We start from the raw sequence: 17,509 nt of genomic DNA, 5'->3' as shown, positions 1-17,509 counted from the left end.
CGCGGAGCAGAGGCCACAGTTAGCACGATTCCAGCGCACGGACGGACACCGCGAGCATGAGCCATTAAAGGCTTTCGCATTTAAAAAAAGTTGGTTCGTTTTATGGGGTTTAACGTCCCAAAGCGACTAAGGCTATGAGAGACGCCGTAGTGGAGGGCTCCGGAAATTTCGACCACCTGGGGTTTTTTAACATGCAGCACTGACATGCATTAAAAAAAAGTGAATGTAGAGAAAGAAACGGTCAACTAGAGGCTCATGTTCAGGCTGCTTCTTGTCGTTTTTTTTTTCTTTTTGACGTACATCAAATTCGTCATGCCCACTCACTCGGCAGTGTGCGTACCGGTTGACAACAGACCACAAACGAAACGCTACCCCGGCTGGCCCTAGCACCATAGGCACCGGCTTATTTAATTCTTTCAAAATGAACATGCCTGTTATCGAGTGAAAAAAATAATTCCGTACCAATAAATACGATCATTACAACGGCCAAATGCGCGTGTTGTCGCCAACAAATGGCGGTATGGGTGGGTATAGAGGAATAGATTGGCAGCTGGGTCGGGTTTCTGCAACTATAAGCGTGACTAGCAAACAACGGCGGATATACACACTTACGGACTAAAGAAGAGAGGGAGGCAATTCTTAGATATGAAAAAAACTGATTTTATTGCCGCGAGTTACGTTTTTATGTCCCTCGATTCCGAAGAAAACCCCCCGGGGGTGCAATGCAGGTTGGACCGAGTTTCGCAGACCTTGGGATTTCCCCGATCTTTGGCGCCACCTTCAAATGAATGAACTAATGCTATCAAAACAAAAAATCCATCCCTCAGCACGTCTGCAGATTCATTGGTTATCAGGAGTTCATTCTAGTTTACCATCTCATGTGCTTCTCCTTTTCTCCCGTATAAGGCTAGTTACAAACTTATAGCGCGAAAAGAAAATAGTTTTAATGAAAGAATGCGAAGGACCCCCAAAGCACGCGGCACAAAATCATTTAAAAGCACCTGATTTTAAAAAAAAAGGTTAAAAGCCATCTATCCAGTCCATGTAAATAATCCGAACCCATGTTTTTCCTATATCGTGTCCTTTTATGTATTACAAAATCGTAGCGCCCGTAATGCATTGCATATTACCTCGTTATGTCCCTGTGTTTCATCGCTTCGCGCTGAAAGTGCGCTTCATGGCCTGCAATTAAATAACTACTCCACCAGCAAGCATTTTTATGCGAAGCATACTACTTTAGCTACCAGTTCAGCCCTTCACCGTGGTTATGCGCCTCCAAATAACGTGATACATGACGTCACACCACGTGACACGATGACGTCACGACAGTGGAGAAACGGGGGCCCACCTCGCGCCGTCGCTGTGGTTGTGCGCCTCCAAATCACGTGATACATGACGTCACACCACGTGACACGACGTCACGACAGTGGAGAAACGGGGGCCCACCTCGCGCCGTCGCTGTGGTTGTGCGCCTCCAAATCACGTGATACATGACGTCACACCACGTGACACGATGACGTCACGGCAGTGGAGAAACGGGGGCCCACCTCGCGCCGTCGCTGTGGTTGTGCGCCTCCAAATCACGTGATACATGACGTCACACCACGTGACACGATGACGTCACGACAGTGGAGAAACGGGGGCCCACCTCGCGCCGTCGCTGTGGTTGTTCGCCTCCAAATCACGTGATACATGACGTCACACCACGTGACACGATGACGTCACGACAGTGGAGAAACGGGGGCCCACCTCGCGCCGTCGCTGTGGTTGTGCGCCTCCAAAATACGCGACACGATGATGCTTCGCATTCTCCAGGCTTAACCAAGTTAAGCCTCAGCCATTTTTACCTTTGCTCTCTCAGATCGCGACTTCTTATATATTTGGTCTTTTCGCCACGCTGGAAGTGGTCACTGTTGGATTATTTGTCGCAGCCACCGCAGCCACCGCAGGGGCAAGCCGGGGCTTTGTCCCCTCAAAGGAGCCCCATTACCTCCATGGGATCCACGGCAACCACCTCGCCTCACGGTGGCACTGGCCGGAAAGGCCAACACGGCAGCCAGCCCCCGTCGAGGAACCGCTCCTTGGAGGTTCTGCCCTCACCCAGAATCGAGGTAATGAGAGCCCACAAGACTCAAATCTTCCCAGAGCGGTAGCCATAGGAAATGTTCAGGGCGCTTAATGTTTGCTCAGCTGTATCGAATTTCAGAATACTGTTTGTTTAGTAATGTATAATACTTAAACGGTGGCCCAGTGGTTTGAGTTTTCGCCTCGCTTTCGGAAGGGCCAAAGTTCGATACCCAACGCTTGCAGATGCTCGCCTGTTTTTCAGTTGGTACGCGTTTTCTCTTGGCCTGGCATCCGGTTTATCTCAACTGTACGGCTCGGAGAAAACGGGTCTTCGACAGCGATTCATGTAGAAGAGAAACGCTTTAGCCAAAGCCATGTTTGACAAAACTAGAAGTTTTCCTTTCAGTTGGGTTAACACGTTTTGGCGGGCTAGTTGGTTAAGCATGTTGAATAAACAGCGGGAACGACGACAAGCACAAGAGACAAGGGAACGGACGACACTTCGCTGACTAAAAACTGAGGGTTTATTGTATGATCAGCAATGAACCCTCAGTTGTTAATCAGTGCTGTGTTAATCAGTGTGAAGCAGTTGTGATATGCACTCTACTGCATCCCTTTTAAGCTGTATTGACAAGGCGGACCGCGGCGCTGAGGGATGTACATGGTCTCGCGTCCCGGCGGAATTCCCTTTCCAGCGCCGCATTTACGCGCCAAGTCGGAAGCCGATGGGGACATCATTGTTACCAGAGAACAAACGAAGACGAAGAGCGCTGCGAACGGCAGCTTATCTTGATCGAGCTCCTGCTTTTTCAAAATAATTTGTGCTTCTGTGGCCTTCAAGGCAACCTCGCCGTCCCAGGCGATGGCGGATGACCCGCCGCCTCTGCTGCCTTCTGTGGTTAGCAGTGTGAACCGCACAGATCAACCTGGATGCAGTATGGATCTCCCCTCAGAGCTCCCGGGGTCGTCTAGTTTCTCCGACTCGGATGACATGGAGTTCGACGGTGGCTACACCGAGATTGTGAGTCGGCGCCTGAAGAGGAAGCTTTCCAAAACCCCGACTGAGTGTGGGCCCAGTGTGCGTACGAAGCGGGCTAACAAGTCCATTGTGACCACGAAGATGCCTAACCAACACAGTGTGAGCAAGAAGACTGCTAACGAGGCCAATGTAAGTGAGCAATCTCTCACACAATTTCATACATGCCTGTTGAGGATTTAGAGAATCTCAACTCCATCAACAGGCAGACTTTGACTCTTCTTCTTGAACGACTGGTTCCGGGCCAAGTCAAAGAAGTGCGTATTAATGCAAGAAGGAATATCCTCTCTGTTGATGTCTCTAGCCAGGCCACCCTGGAGAAGTTGAAGACCGTGTCTGTCCTTGGCAACATACGAGTCCGCTCGTTCTTCGCTCATGGACTTAACACTACTGCTGGTGTGATTTCTGACGTGGACATAGAGATCAAGGATATGGACTTGGTGCAACTGCTATCAAGTTCTGTTCACATAACTGACATCCACCGTTTCGGCCAATCACGGTGTGTCAAACTAGTGTTTGAGGGTACTACTTTACCATCCCATGTGAAAGTGGGTTTTGTGAGGCACCCAGTGCGTCCTTATGTGCCCCGACCGGTGCAGTGCCGAAAATGCCAGAAGATTGGACATGTACGTGCTGCGTGTACGAGCACTAAAGCATGTCCGCGTTGTGGTGGCGTGCACGAGGGACCTACATGTGCGATTGAGCCTCCAGTTTGTGCCAACTGCAAAGGTCCTCATGAGGCAACGTCTAGGGAATGTCCGAAGGTGAAAACAGAGATGAAGATCTTGAAGAAAATGGTGAGAGACCATTCTACTCACCGAGAAGCAGCAATCGCGGTACGTCGCTCCAGGAGGAGGACACGAAACCGGCAGAAGAAATTGAGCTCAGTAAATGACGTGTCAATACATCAGGAGGACCGAGACCACTCTGCCGCGCAGAAGCCACCGCCTCCAGCTCCGCAAGAGCCAAGACTGTCAACCACCCAGGAGGACTCCGCAGAGTGGCCACCTCTACCATCGCGTACTCTAAGCTCTGTGACACGTCCGCCTGTGCGTCCGCCGGATGTGTCTACAACAGATGATCAAATCAGGGCGATGCTGAAACAGCTGATAGTCACCTTACGGCTGATAATTGCTGGAGTGGACACGCCAATTGCTAAGGCTGCTGTCCAAATTTTAGACGCTATTGAACCGGTGCTTGCCACCCTTTAATAGCAGTCAAAAATTATGGCTCTACCGTCGTCAGCACCCTCACTACAGGAGAGAATCTCTCGATCGGCAGTATTACAATGGAATGCTCGAGGTCTGCGAGGCCGCCTAGCAGATTTTAGGCAGAGGATTTTCAAGTACCGATTTCCAGTGCTTGTAATATGTGAGCCTAATATCACATCTCCTTTTCGACTGTCTGGTTATGAAAGTTTCCTCTCTGAAGCGGCTGGGCATCTGAGCAAGGTACTACTATGCGTCCGTCGTGACCTCACTTACATTCGGCATCAAATTCCTGGGGGCAGTAGCAACGAGTATGTTGCAATCACTGTGACTCTGAATGGACGCACAATCTCTATTATAGGTGGCTACATACCACCAAGGGGTCGATTTGATGCCCTACGACTACAATCGCTACTCGACAGCGTTTCGGAGCCCCATATAATAGTAGGAGATTTCAATGCGCATCACCACGGCTGGGGAAGCGCCATTACGAACGTTCGAGGACGGGATATCGCCACGTTCATGGACAATGCAGGTCTTGTTTTGCTCAATGATGGCGCGCCGACATTTCTACGAGGGACTACCTACAGCAGCTGCCTGGACCTTGCATTTGTATCCAGGCGCCTCTCATCGTTCGCAACGTGGTGTGCTGATATTGAAACTTATGGAAGTGACCACATACCAACGTATGTGCAGCTACGATGGTTTCACCGTCTTCCAAATGCCAAAATACGTTGCACCGACTGGAGTGCTTTCCGCATTGCTCTAGAAGAAACCTGTGGTAACCTCGCTGATCCAACAGATGTGGAACAGCGTATTATTTCGGCCATGCAAGATACAACGCGCAACATCTCAGCGCCCAATTCCACAGCTCCAGTGGATGTGATCTACGCGCAGCTTCGGGCGATTCGTTGGCGCGCAGAAAGAAAATACCGGAGGACAAAGGATGTCTCGGATCTCCGGGCCTCTCGACGTGCCCAGAAGCAAATACAGCGCTATTTCGAGAACCTAGGCAAACAACGGTGGCGGTCATTCTGCAGCAGATTGGATCCCCGCAAACCACTCTCAAAAATCTGGCACGTCGTTCGAGCACTGCCGACATTTCCCCAGCAGAAACACCCTTTCCGTGCATTGGCACTTTATGAAAGACGGCAAGAACTAGAGGTGGCAGAGGATTTCTGTTCGAGAATTGCCGGAAGCGCTTCTTCACCTCGGCAGCATCGATGTGCTCCCCCCACGATGGACGATCGACTGGACATCCCCTTCACAATTCAAGAACTGAAAGCGGCTCTTTCTGCTTGTACGCATCCTTCGTCCCCAGGACCTGATGGAATAACATACAATGCGCTTCGTCATCTAGGCCCACAGGTAATGAAAGCCCTCTTAACATTGTTCAACCACTCTTGGGCATCTGCCACTGTTCCACAGCAGTGGAAAAGAAGCCGCATTGTGGCCTTGCTCAAACCAGGGAAATCGCCACTCGACTTAGCATCCTACAGACCAGTAGCTCTGGCAAGTTGTATTGGCAAGACGATGGAGCGTATGGTGCTAACCCGTCTAGAATGGTTCCTTGAAAAACGTGAACTGTACCCTTCCACAATGACGGGTTTCCGCAAAGGCTGGTCTGCCATCGACAGTGTAATTGATCTCGTGTCAACGGTAGAACATGAAAAACGCCGTCACAGGTTGACTGCTGCTCTTTTCCTCGACATCAAGGGCGCATTCGATAATGTTCAGCATGATGCAGTACTAAATGCACTCGATGAATGTGGCATAGGCGGACGTCTACATAATTGGATTGCAAGCTATTTGACAAACCGGACAGTCTACATGGAGACTCTTGAAGAAGACACAGCAGATCATCATGTTGCTTGTGGTGTTCCTCAGGGAGGAGTGCTTAGTCCAACGTTATTCAATCTCGTGCTCATTGGCCTTTTCAAACAACTGCCGAAGACTGTTTCGATATCCGCCTACGCAGACGATATTTGCATATGGACATCAAGTGTCACGCGTCCCCAAGTGCAAGCAAGATTGCAGCGTTCGGTTTCCATTACGTCTGCGTACTTGCGCCGTCAGGGGCTTGAACTTTCGCCAACTAAAAGCGTAGCATTGGCTTTCACACGCAAGTTAATGGCGTGGTATCCGGTCACAATCGACGGGCAAATTGTTCCATACGTAACACATCACAAATTCTTAGGTGTTACGATAGACCGTGACCTGTCCTGGACGAAGCACATTTCTGTGCTCAAGAAAAAGCTCGACAGCTTTGCAAGCATTGTGCGGTGTATGGCAGGAAAATGTTGGGGTCCCTCTGAGCGATCTTTACTACATGTGTACCAGGCGCTGGTAGTCGGTCTTCTCAGATACAGTGCACCCGTTCTCTCGGGAGTCAGACTATCAGGCCTGCATGTGCTTGAAAGCGCGCAGGCTCGTGCTTTAAGAGTATGCTTGGGTTTGCCATGTAAAACATCTACATGGGGCACATTTTATGAGGCCCGAGCCTGCCCAGCACGAATTTATTTTCAACAGGAGCCACTTCGTGTGCATTTGCGGCATCTGACCAGGCATCGTCATCACCCCCTGACCAACATTAGTGCGGCGCGTCCAGATGCAGCCTTTTCCAGAGCCCTTAGGATGCAGCGCAATGCGGTGCCTTCGAACTACGCGCCACACCAGATTGCGGAGGTGCCACTTTGGGCAGTACCAAAACCATCTATACGGACAACAATCCCAGGGATAACAAAGAAGACGCACATTCCAACAGTCGGACTGAAACAGCTGGCGCTGTCATACATTACATCTATGTATACTAACACCCAGCATGTTTTCGTGGACGGATCCGTGACGACCACTTCTTCAGCTGCAGCGGTGATAGTGCCAGGAAATGCCTCATGTCACCGTTTCAGGCTCATGCACAAAACGTCCTCTACGGCAACCGAATTGGCAGCCATACGAGAAGCCGTCCTTTATATTGGTCACCAGCCAGCGCAGCAATGGACTATATTCTGCGACTCGAGATCGGCATTGCAGGTCGTACAAACTTATCTAAAACCAAGGGCATGCGAGCAGCTGGTTCAACAAATTGTGGTTTTATTAGCCGAAGCTTTCCACCGCGGCCATATCATAAAGTTTCAATGGATACCGAGCCATTGCGGCATAGCGGGAAACGAGCGTGCTGACGCCGAGGCTCGGATGGCACATAGTGATGGTGCTTTCATTGAGATAGCCTTTTCTAGATCAGACATTGGAGCCTTGTTGGCGCATTTAATGCAAGCGGCAATGCAGTCGCACTGGCATGATTCGAGTCATCAACAGGACCGCGTCTGTATGCTTGACGCTGGCTCACGATTACATTTGCCATCTATGGTGGTGCGACGTCATGGGACTTCACTCCACCGGCTACGGCTTGGCGTTGCCTACACCAAACACTATTTTCACAAGATCGGCATCGAAAGTAGCCCAAATTGCGCACAGTGCCACACTCCAGAGACTATTGGACACCTTCTTTGCGAGTGCCCGAACTATACTGCTGAAAGAACAACATTGGAGGCGACCGTGAAACGACTGGACTCTCGCCCTCTCTCTGAGGAAACTCTTCTGGGCGCCAGGACGAGACGTTCTGATTGGTGCCGTGTGACAAAGGCCCTGCTCACCTTTTTGTGTGAAACAGGCCTGGATACTCGTCTGTGACCGCCTGTGCACAACCTACATGGTTAATGACATGTGTCGGTGTTTGTATTGCTGACACCAGTTTTATGAGTTTTATGTGCGTCTACTCACCGCGATGCGAGTGCCAGCCAGTGTGGTGTGTGTGGTGTGTGTGTGTGTAGACATCACCCGAGAAACTCATTGTATTATGCCATCATCAGCCTTCATTCGCACTTTCCTTTTCCTCCTCTTCCCTTTCCCCTGAGTGGAGTAGCAGGCCAGGGCCATGTTACCACCGGCCGACCTCTCCACCTTTCCCTCATTAAAATTCCTTTCTCTCTCTCTCATTGTTACCATTCGAACTACCTGCCAAAAAAGGCGACGCAGCCAAGCACTACCCACAGGACACAACTTGTCAGATGGTAAAAATACACGTAAAGCACTGCACGAAAGAACATGGACAAGAGTGAACACTCAACACAGGACAGGCGCTGACTCTCGACTGGCAGGCGGTTATGGCAGTAGGTTAACCAGGGTTATCTGAATCGTACTTAGTTGGTCGTTATAGAAAAGAGCCGAATGTAGGAGCAATACGATGAATCAGAGACTTTTGTTTTGTAGTGAATAGCTGTTCGAAAGCAACAGCTATAATAAAGTTCGATATTTTGTCAGCAGCGGCGCATTTTCCACTTTGCCCTGACTCGAAATTAGAGTATCGATGGAACATCAACGATACAGCAGCGGAAAGCAGGCACGTACTCGTAGGTATTACTTACTATTAAAGTTCGAAATCTTACAGTACGCTCGTTCGCCTGTGATCATCCCGCTTAGTATTTTACTCCGGTTCGCTGCTCTTGAGGGGCAAGATAGGAAGCTTAGGTCTCGTGCATTTCAATGCATTTTAGACTATGTCAAGAGAAATGCGGTTACTAAATATTAAGTATTGCTTGACTAGAACCCAGTTATAAGCTGGCATTAGTGATAATTATAGCTGAAGGCCACCTCGTGTCTGAAGTTTTTTAAACTCATTACTGCTCTAACGCGCACCTATATTTGAATTTAAAGCAAAACAGCGACAAGTAGAATCACAGGATATATCAGCGATTCATTTCAAGTCAAATCATCTCTAAATCAGATTCTAGTTAATTTCCAGGTGCCTACCCTCATGCGCTCTTGTCTTGGGGCTCAAATTTATTTAACAAAACACCTGTTCTAAGCACGCATTTCAATAAAAAAAAATGCACAGCAAACCTAGAAACACTGCAATAAGCAAACCAGCGTTTATTCTTGCTTATATTCGCTGTCAGAGTTCCAACTCTTTTCTGTTTTAAGATGAGCTACCCGAAACTTTAACTGCCAGTTAATAGCGCGCGTTTTTTAGTTTCCAAGTGTTAGTAAACGGGATAATTGATTGAAGTTTTGTTTCTGTGTCTATGCATCTCTCAAATAGTTTAGCGAGTGAACGCCAGTAGTTGTCTCGTAGTTTTCCTGGCTCGCACGAGATAATCTCGTTGATTCCTCGCACATGTCTGGGTTAGATTGTGAAAGAGCCTTTATTTCAGTAGATGTGTCGGCAATCCATCCCACTACGTCCGTGATGCTGGTGCGAAGAATGAATCACGTTCCTTAATATAAGCCCAGTCAGTCGTAGCCTTGGAAAAATCAAGCCACCACATCTGTACAGAGCATCGGAGGAGTCATACACCGAATCAGAGTAGTCTGATGACATCCAATGTGCACGTCTCAGGCGACGCTTTCATTTAACAAACGGCACAGAGAACTTGCTCTTTGACTGTGGGCGACTGACGCCCGCTATGCAGTCTCCGCACACGTGGGCCTACGACGTACTTGTCGCAAAGCTTAGGATTACTGGGTTTAACGTCCCAAAGCGACTAAGGCTATGAGAGACGCCGTAGTGGAGGGCTCCGGAAATTTCTACCACCTGGGGTTCTTTAACGTGCACTGACGTCGCACAGTACACGAGCCTCTGGAATTTCTCCTCCAAAGAAATTCAACCGCCGCGGCCGGGATCGAACCCGCGTCTTTCGGGTCAGCAGCCGCGAGCGTCATAACCACTGAGCCATCGTGGCGGCTGCTTGTCGCACAGCCCTCGCACCGACGTTTTCAATAGGGGAAAGTGAACATGAAACTCTTCGTCCGTTACAGCATTAGGCGGCTCCAATCGGTCATACTGACATTAGCAGCCGCTCGAAGCGAAGGTTCAAGCTACTGCTGATGCCGCCGCCATGACTCTCCCGCGTGAATTCATGAGTGTGGCCCGAGTTCGCGTGTCCACCAAATCCAGATTAACGCGAGGGCGTTAAAGGTACCGGTTAGATGAAAACCCGGAGTCGGCGTCGTTGTCACCGGTAAATCATGATTGGTCGAGGTGAAAAAAAAACGTCGCTCAAGGGGAATGGAACCGCTGACCTTTGTTTGGGTCGGGAGCCGAGCATTCTACGTCTGCAGCACTGAGGAACGTTAGTTTACTTCGGTTACTTGCGGCCTCGTACGAGCACCTCACAACAAAGAGTGGGCGAATTACATTATGAGAACAGCTAGTTATTTAGAGTCAGTGATTAGCATTACCAATCAATATTGACAGTAATTAGTAATAAAGCTGTATGTGAAGTATGCGACGGCTGGAGGCTAACGAAAAGGGTTAAACTTAAGGGCAGTGCAGCGAGCTACCCCAACAGAAGGCAAGCGTAGCAAGGGGCGGCAGAAAATGAGCTGGGGGGAATGGATAAAGAAGTTTGCGGGGACAGGGTGGCTGCAGTTGGAAGAGGACAAGGCTAATTGGAGAGATATGGGAGAGGCCTTTGTACTGCAGTGGGTGCAGACAGGCTGATGATAATGATGATGTGATGCCAACAAGCGTGTCGATGTCGGCGCGAGGGTGCGCCATGGATCCGCCGAGCGACCGTGGCGACCGTGACGTTCTCACGTCATACAGTTAAGGTGAGCTTGAGCGTTCCCCAGGTGTTTTCACGCCCCAGGAATGGCGTGCAGTTCTTATGCTTGCACACGCTACGGTTGGGCCACACCCAACTTGCTTTAAATCGAAATATAACAGGTTCAACCGACGTCCTCGCTGAAGAACCTGAGCATAACAATAGAAAGCACAGGACGCGTCGTCTGTCATTCATTTCTTATCTCGAATTGCGACAGTATGCACAGTATAACCTGCACTGCAACCACATATACTCCGTTTCATACATAGCTGTCAACGCTGCCAAAGGTACGGTAGTAGTCCGCTGCAAAAAACAAGCAAAATGTATCCGTCCGCCTCGCGTCGTGGCTGAGTGGTACGAAGCGCGCGCCTGTGTGTTCATTTTACAAAGGGCCTAGGTTCGGCTCCCGGCTCGGGTGGTTTTTTTCATTATTTTTTAATTTTTCTTAAAAGATTCATTAGGTAGAAACTCGCAACTGTCACTCTAATACCTACTTTGAAAAACACAGCGCTGTTTACTTGTCTCGAAGGGAAAAGGCAGTGTAGTGTACGGCATACATACGATGTAACTTGAGTTGGATGGCGTTGCCTGCAAAGCTGTCATATTTAACACTGCGAGAGCTAGATATGGTCACCTTGCTAGGTCGTTTTTGTGGTGATCTTATTCCAGTAGCGAGACCTTCCTTCTTGAACCTCGCAACTGTCCGAGGGCACACCCCGGTCATCTCGCCCACAGTTTCGAGAACTTCACGCACATTCTTCTCCGGGAAGCGCTTCCTTACGCTAAAGTAAACGTTGACAATAACCTGCTTGGAGTCTTTCGAAATTTTCGGAGACTTCAGCTTGGAGAACAGGCGAGCAGGAGATGTTTTTGAAGCCGCAGTGGGCGAAGAAAACAAGCCAGTAGGCGATAGCGGTGCCATTTTCGCATACTCGGAAACCGAAAGACGAAAGCAGACGACATCGCAGGCCGGCCTAGCTGCGAAAACCTGATACAGGAGGAGCCGAAAAAACCCAGAAAACTAAGGCACTCTGTTTTGTACAACATAAAAGAAAAAGCAATCTTTTTACAAAATAAAACACCATTATCATTATACTGCATTATCAACCAACATTTACTTTAATTTTGAGTTCATTACTCTTCTCACTTTCGACGCACTACATTACGATGCGGACGAGGAGCGCGAACAGGCGCCGCAGCCTTGCCTGCGTTGACAGCTATGTATGAAACGGAGTATAGAATACAGCAAAAACCTGGCGGCACTTACTGCAGCTGCTTGCGAAGCATTAGCCACGGATGACGACGATGAAGACGCAGTGGTCTGGTCGTGCACCGTTCTCCAACAGCATCATACAACAGAGCTCTGCCAGGTGTTATGGTCCTGCTGTGATTGAAAGAAGAAAAAGAATTGAGGAAAGAATGCGCCGCGTGTGCATAGCTGGCTTCAGGCTGTGGACAGACAGATAATGCATTTTAATATCGTCAGCTTTCACGCGTTCCGCGCTGTCTTCGTTCACTGACTGCCGTTGTTCAAACTCGCAGAAAACTCGGCGGGGCGCAGAACTCGGGGTATCCAGCATAGAAGCCCAGCACTGCTTTAAATATGTAGAACCAACCATACCGCCAGAGCGCATTGAATAATCGTGATGTCACCCATCAACGGTTGCGTCGCTGGAAATCATTGGTAAAGAAGACAGGCCAGAAAAAAAACAACCGGTCTGCGTTGCGCTGGTCTTTATGGAGCAATGACTTTCAAGGTCACAATGCGAAAAACACAGACCCTTTTTTGTTAAAACACGAATTTTTTTTAAGTGTCAGAACTTGTTTAAACGGTTTGCTTTTCTTCAAACAGTGTTAAAAACGTCAAAATAATTCGGACAGCGAATTTTTTCCCAGGGTAAAGCAAGGCTGTAATGAGATGCACTCAGGCAATTTTCATCAAAGGAACGTTTTTTCCCCTTAGTTGCGCGAGTTTTTTTTTAATCAAGACCGAAAACAACAAAAAGCTTTTCGTTGAGTTCGAAGCGTCTGCATGACTTTCATTCCTCGAGGACTAGGTTAACTAATTAATATTCATCATCACCATGATCATCATCAGCCTGACTACGCCCACTGTAGGGCAAAGGGCTATCCCATGTCTCTGCAATTAACCGTGTTCTTTGCCAGCTGCAACCAATTATCCCCGCAAACTTCTTAATCTCATTCGCCCACCTAACTTTCTGCCGCCCCCTCATACGCTTGCCTACACTTGGAATCCACTCCGTTACCGTTAAGGATCAACGGTTATCTTGCCTTCGCGATACATGCCCTGCTCAAGACGATTCCTTCCTCTTGATTTCGACCAGGATTAATATTATTTGCCTAAAAAACAGCCTCATTTAACATACCATTTAGCCCTCATTTTATTCCGTGCGAAGTTCAGAAAGGAAACCTCAACGGAACGCTGAAAATTTCGACCCCACACCCGTAAAAATTTCCTCTGTGAGAGATTGCGAAAGTAGCTTGCCACATTGCGAGAAAAATTTCAGTTTATTTCAATGTCATGGAATCGGTGTTTACGTTGGACCTGTTTAAAAAAGAGCGATGTTTTGCTTTTGCAGCCAACTGGGACGGCCTCGGCGGCGCAGATGGTTCTGCAGGCGCTTCTGGCTGCGCAGAGAAAGAAGGAAGAAGAACGGCAGCAGGTGAAGTTGCAGAAACAGCAGGAAAAGGAGAAACGAAAGGCTGAGAAGAAGAGTGCAGGAGAGGAGATTGAGCCGCCGGCGGAGTCACCTAGCGACCTGCTAAGTCCGGGCGACGTGTCTCCAGGTGAACGCAGACGGTGAGCTGGATTGCATTTGGAAACCCCGGCTCATGCAAAACAGAAAAAAAATTCGCTGTGGCTTAGCTTGGTTAAGCCCGGTAATTGCGAAAGTAATATCCGTACCTACGCCATGGTACAGCTGGTAGTGTAGCTGGTGGTGGTGCTTGTGGTTGGACTTGTGGTGATGCATCGGTTATACAATCCAATCCAATCCAATCCAAACCAATCCAATACAATCCAATCCATTCCAATTCAATCCACTGCAATCCAATCCAATCCACTCCTATCCAATGTAATCTAATCTAATGTAATCTAATGTAATCTAATCTAATATAATCTAATCCAATCCAATCCGATCCAGTCCAGTGCAGTCCATCCAATCTAATCTAATCCAATCTAATCCAATCAAGGTCAAATGAAGGTCAATGGTGGTCACCGCCGCGACACGGCAAAGGCGTGAAAGTGCAAGTAGTATTGCTTTCGCAATAAAAGATGGTTCGAGGCTCGCTGTTCAAGGTCAAGCAGTATTCAAAGATCGACGAAACCGGTGATTGGCGCCCGTGTACTACCCGCCGCGGTGGCTCAATGGTAAGGCGCTCGTCTATCGAGCCGGAGCACCCGGGTTCGAACCCGACCGCGCCGGCCGCGTTTCGATGGAGGCGAAACGGAAGAGGCGCCCGTGTGCTGTGCGATGTCAGTGCACGTTAAAGATCCCCAGGTGGTCGAAATTATACCGGAGACCTCCACTAAGGACCCTCTTTCTCTCTTTCTTCTTTCACTCCCACCTTCCTGCCTTCCCTTACGGCGCGGTTCAGGTGTCCGCCGAGATATGTGAGACAGATACTGCGCCGTTTCCTTGTCTACAACCCATGTCTACAACAGGACTCATCGAAGCAGAGAGAGAGTCGTGCTAAAGAAGCAGTCAAAGTCGGCAGTCTGTGTGTAGTTGTAATGTGTAGTCAAATAAAGTACTAGTACAGCACAAACAGTCTCGCAGTCAATGCCAAACATCCGCCAGGAAAGGTTTTCATCTTTCAGAAGTTTACAGAGCCAAAGAGCTCCCTGAATTTTTTTTATTAGGAATGCTTTTTTTCTGCTTTGATGATATTAATTGGAAGCTTAAGCAGTTTCCAAAATGAAGCAGCAAATGTGTAAAGTGTGTTGTCGATCTGTTTCACGGGTTAGGGATAAAAAATATAATGATATGCGAATCGACAAATGTCAAAACATTACTTTCGGTGCATAAGTGTAGCCTCATTATTCATACGAGTTCAATCATGCTGTAGCATGCCATTTCGTATCACTTGCAACAGACCTGCACTCTCTCCTACAAACAGGTAAACGATGGATAGAGGAAATGACATCAGAAAAAAAGTGTCGTCCTTGAAGGTGTCTAGTTTTTGCCGCTTCGAATCATTTTTTGGTTCAACATGCATCAAAACAAAGTGGCCGCGGGCATAAAAGTTGGCGCACACGGTATCGCAAATGCAGGCAATTTGTTTTGTCAGGACGTGGTGGTATGATATTGTCATTTTTTGACTAAGCGTACAATTAACAGTTTGTGAAGCCTCCGTACTGGCCACTACTGTTTTCCCCTGGTTAGAACCGTGCGAGTTGTTCGAATGTTCCGTTAGGTCAATATTGTGGGACTGAGTGTAACCATGTACACCCCACGCTTCTACTTTCTAGCCTTGCGGCCTACGTACCACTTCCAACGCAAGTATCAACGTTTTATTACTTCTATTGCCTTCGCTAATTGGGCAGCGAAATGATCACCTGGTTGTGTTTTGTGCCTACTAATCTGCGGGCACTGATGCGAAAATTGCACCTGCTAGAAAGCACGGAGTTAAACGCTCCTCACTTGCTGCCGACTATGATCTTGTTATTCAACTGTACCTATCAGGAAGCAGCCAATTTTTGTGTGTGTGGAAGGCGGGGGGTCACAGTCACTTCCAGTGGCCGCTGTCAACTATGTAGTAGGCAGGTACCACACCGGTCTTAAATATAGTCTCAAACCTAGTGACCCGTTTCGACCTCTACCTTCTAATATCGTTTTTTAAACACGGAATTTATGTTCATATTAATTAGTAAGGGGTTAATTTCTTGTAAACGGTCACAATACTCTGCCTTCCTCGCCTATGCGGCAAGAATTTCAGCCATCAACATCAAACCATAAGCAGCAAATTTTGCTATAGACGATGTGTCTCTACTGTGATGGTAGCTATGGCTGAATTAGTTTTTGAGGGAAATGAACAGTCACCGAAACCAAGGAACGTGTAAGAGAATGCTTTGTGGTATTGATCAATGAAAAGGAAGAGTAATGTAATCATTTCCCCCTATGTGGTAATTGATCAAAAAGCCGAAGAAAACAACAACCACTTGCTTCCAGTGGAGTCAGATTCCATTCAATACTCGTACCATACCAGCCCCTCATCTCTGTACATTTGTCCGCATACTATGTGCTGTAACTGCAACTCTAAACTGAAATCCTTGCCAAGAAGCTACAGTGCAGCATACACATCTGTAGCTGCACAATATGCAATTTAACCATCGCCCAATGCTCAGTGTATTGTTAAAATTAAGAGTTTGTAAACAGCGTCTTGAAGCTCCAGTCTTAGGAGAATATACCAGGTGTCCCAGCTAAATGTAACCAAGCTTTTAAAAAACACGATGTCCTAGCCGTCTGAAACCAAATGAGGGTTCTTTAGAGTCACCTGACCTAGTCTGCAGTATTTTTTTTCGTTCTTCAAGGTTGACTAATTAGTTAAGCTTAATTAACTAACTTTTTAATTATTGACTTGAGGAACAAAGTGTTAATGGAAAAGTTGTAGATTGCTTCGAGAAACAGCTTACTGAGACATTTGAAGCAAAGTAATATTTACGTAGAGTAGTTTTTTCCTGGCCTTTAACCATAATCCGCACAACAAGAAAAAGCTTCCACATGACAACTGTGCCACTTCCACGTCCCAAGACGCGCCTTAAAGAATAAAATCCGTTTTTTTTTTCTGAAGTCCTCTCCTCGGTGAGACTTTGCATCCACATTGGTACAGAGAAGTGAGCGAACAGCTGGTCACGTGATAACTTTCTTTTAAGGCCAATAAATGAAGCTACGTAAATCGTAACTTTACGGAAACAGCACTACTAGCGGTTTTTCGAGGCGATCTAAAACTTTTTCATTGACACTTTCTTTCTGAAGTCAATAATTAAAAAGTTAGCTAATTAAACTTAACTAATGAATCAACTTTGAAGAGGGAAAAATACTCAAGACTAGGCCACACGACTATGAACAACCCTCAATTGGTTTCACTGGACTAGGACACTTCGCCTTTTTTAAAAGTTTGTTTACATTTAGCTGGGACACCCGGTATGCGTGCTTCCGTTTCACTCTGCTGCCGTATGCTATTTCAGCGTTCGCTCTATTTACATGTTTGCGTTTGCTCGTGAGCAAAAAACTATCAGTCTCGCTTCTCGTGCAGGGAAAACGCCCCCGCTCGTGAGAGGTGGGTGGTGGCGCTGATGAGCCTGTTCCTACTGAGTCTGAGTCTCGTGCTCTTCGCCATACTCGTCTTGCTCGTCAGCCAAGACTGTAAGTGAACGAAACATCTCGGCCTGCACGTAAAGGTGCGAAAGCGGCTTTTCCTCTTCCGCAAGAAAATGATTGCCGTTGAAGTGTCGGCTGCGGAGGAAAGAATAGAACTAGCAGGGCAATGGACAACTTGGAGCCTTAATAAGCAAATATTAGAGAAAAGTATACAACAGCTGTATTTTACCGGTACTCACCTATGGGGCAGAA

General features: G+C 47.8%; 1 protein-coding gene across 1 annotated transcript; it reads left to right on the top strand.

The window, feature by feature from the left end:
* Nucleotides 1–1,955: 1,955 nt before the first annotated feature.
* Nucleotides 1,956–15,472, top strand: LOC149348252 (uncharacterized). Its single transcript, XM_089585776.1, has 3 exons — nt 1,956–2,111; nt 13,514–13,734; nt 15,406–15,472. Exons 1-3 carry the CDS (start codon nt 1,995–1,997, stop codon nt 15,470–15,472), a joined length of 405 nt encoding a protein of 134 aa, XP_089441902.1. The 5' UTR covers nt 1,956–1,994.
* The last annotated feature ends 2,037 nt before the right edge of the window (nt 15,473–17,509 follow it).

This window comes from Amblyomma mixtum, chromosome 4, assembly GCF_055824585.1.
Source record: "Amblyomma mixtum isolate Tamu chromosome 4, ASM5582458v1, whole genome shotgun sequence".
NCBI lineage: Eukaryota > Metazoa > Arthropoda > Arachnida > Ixodida > Ixodidae > Amblyomma > Amblyomma mixtum.
Note: the sequence above shows the minus strand (reverse complement) of the source record. Positions and strands in the feature narration are given on the sequence as shown.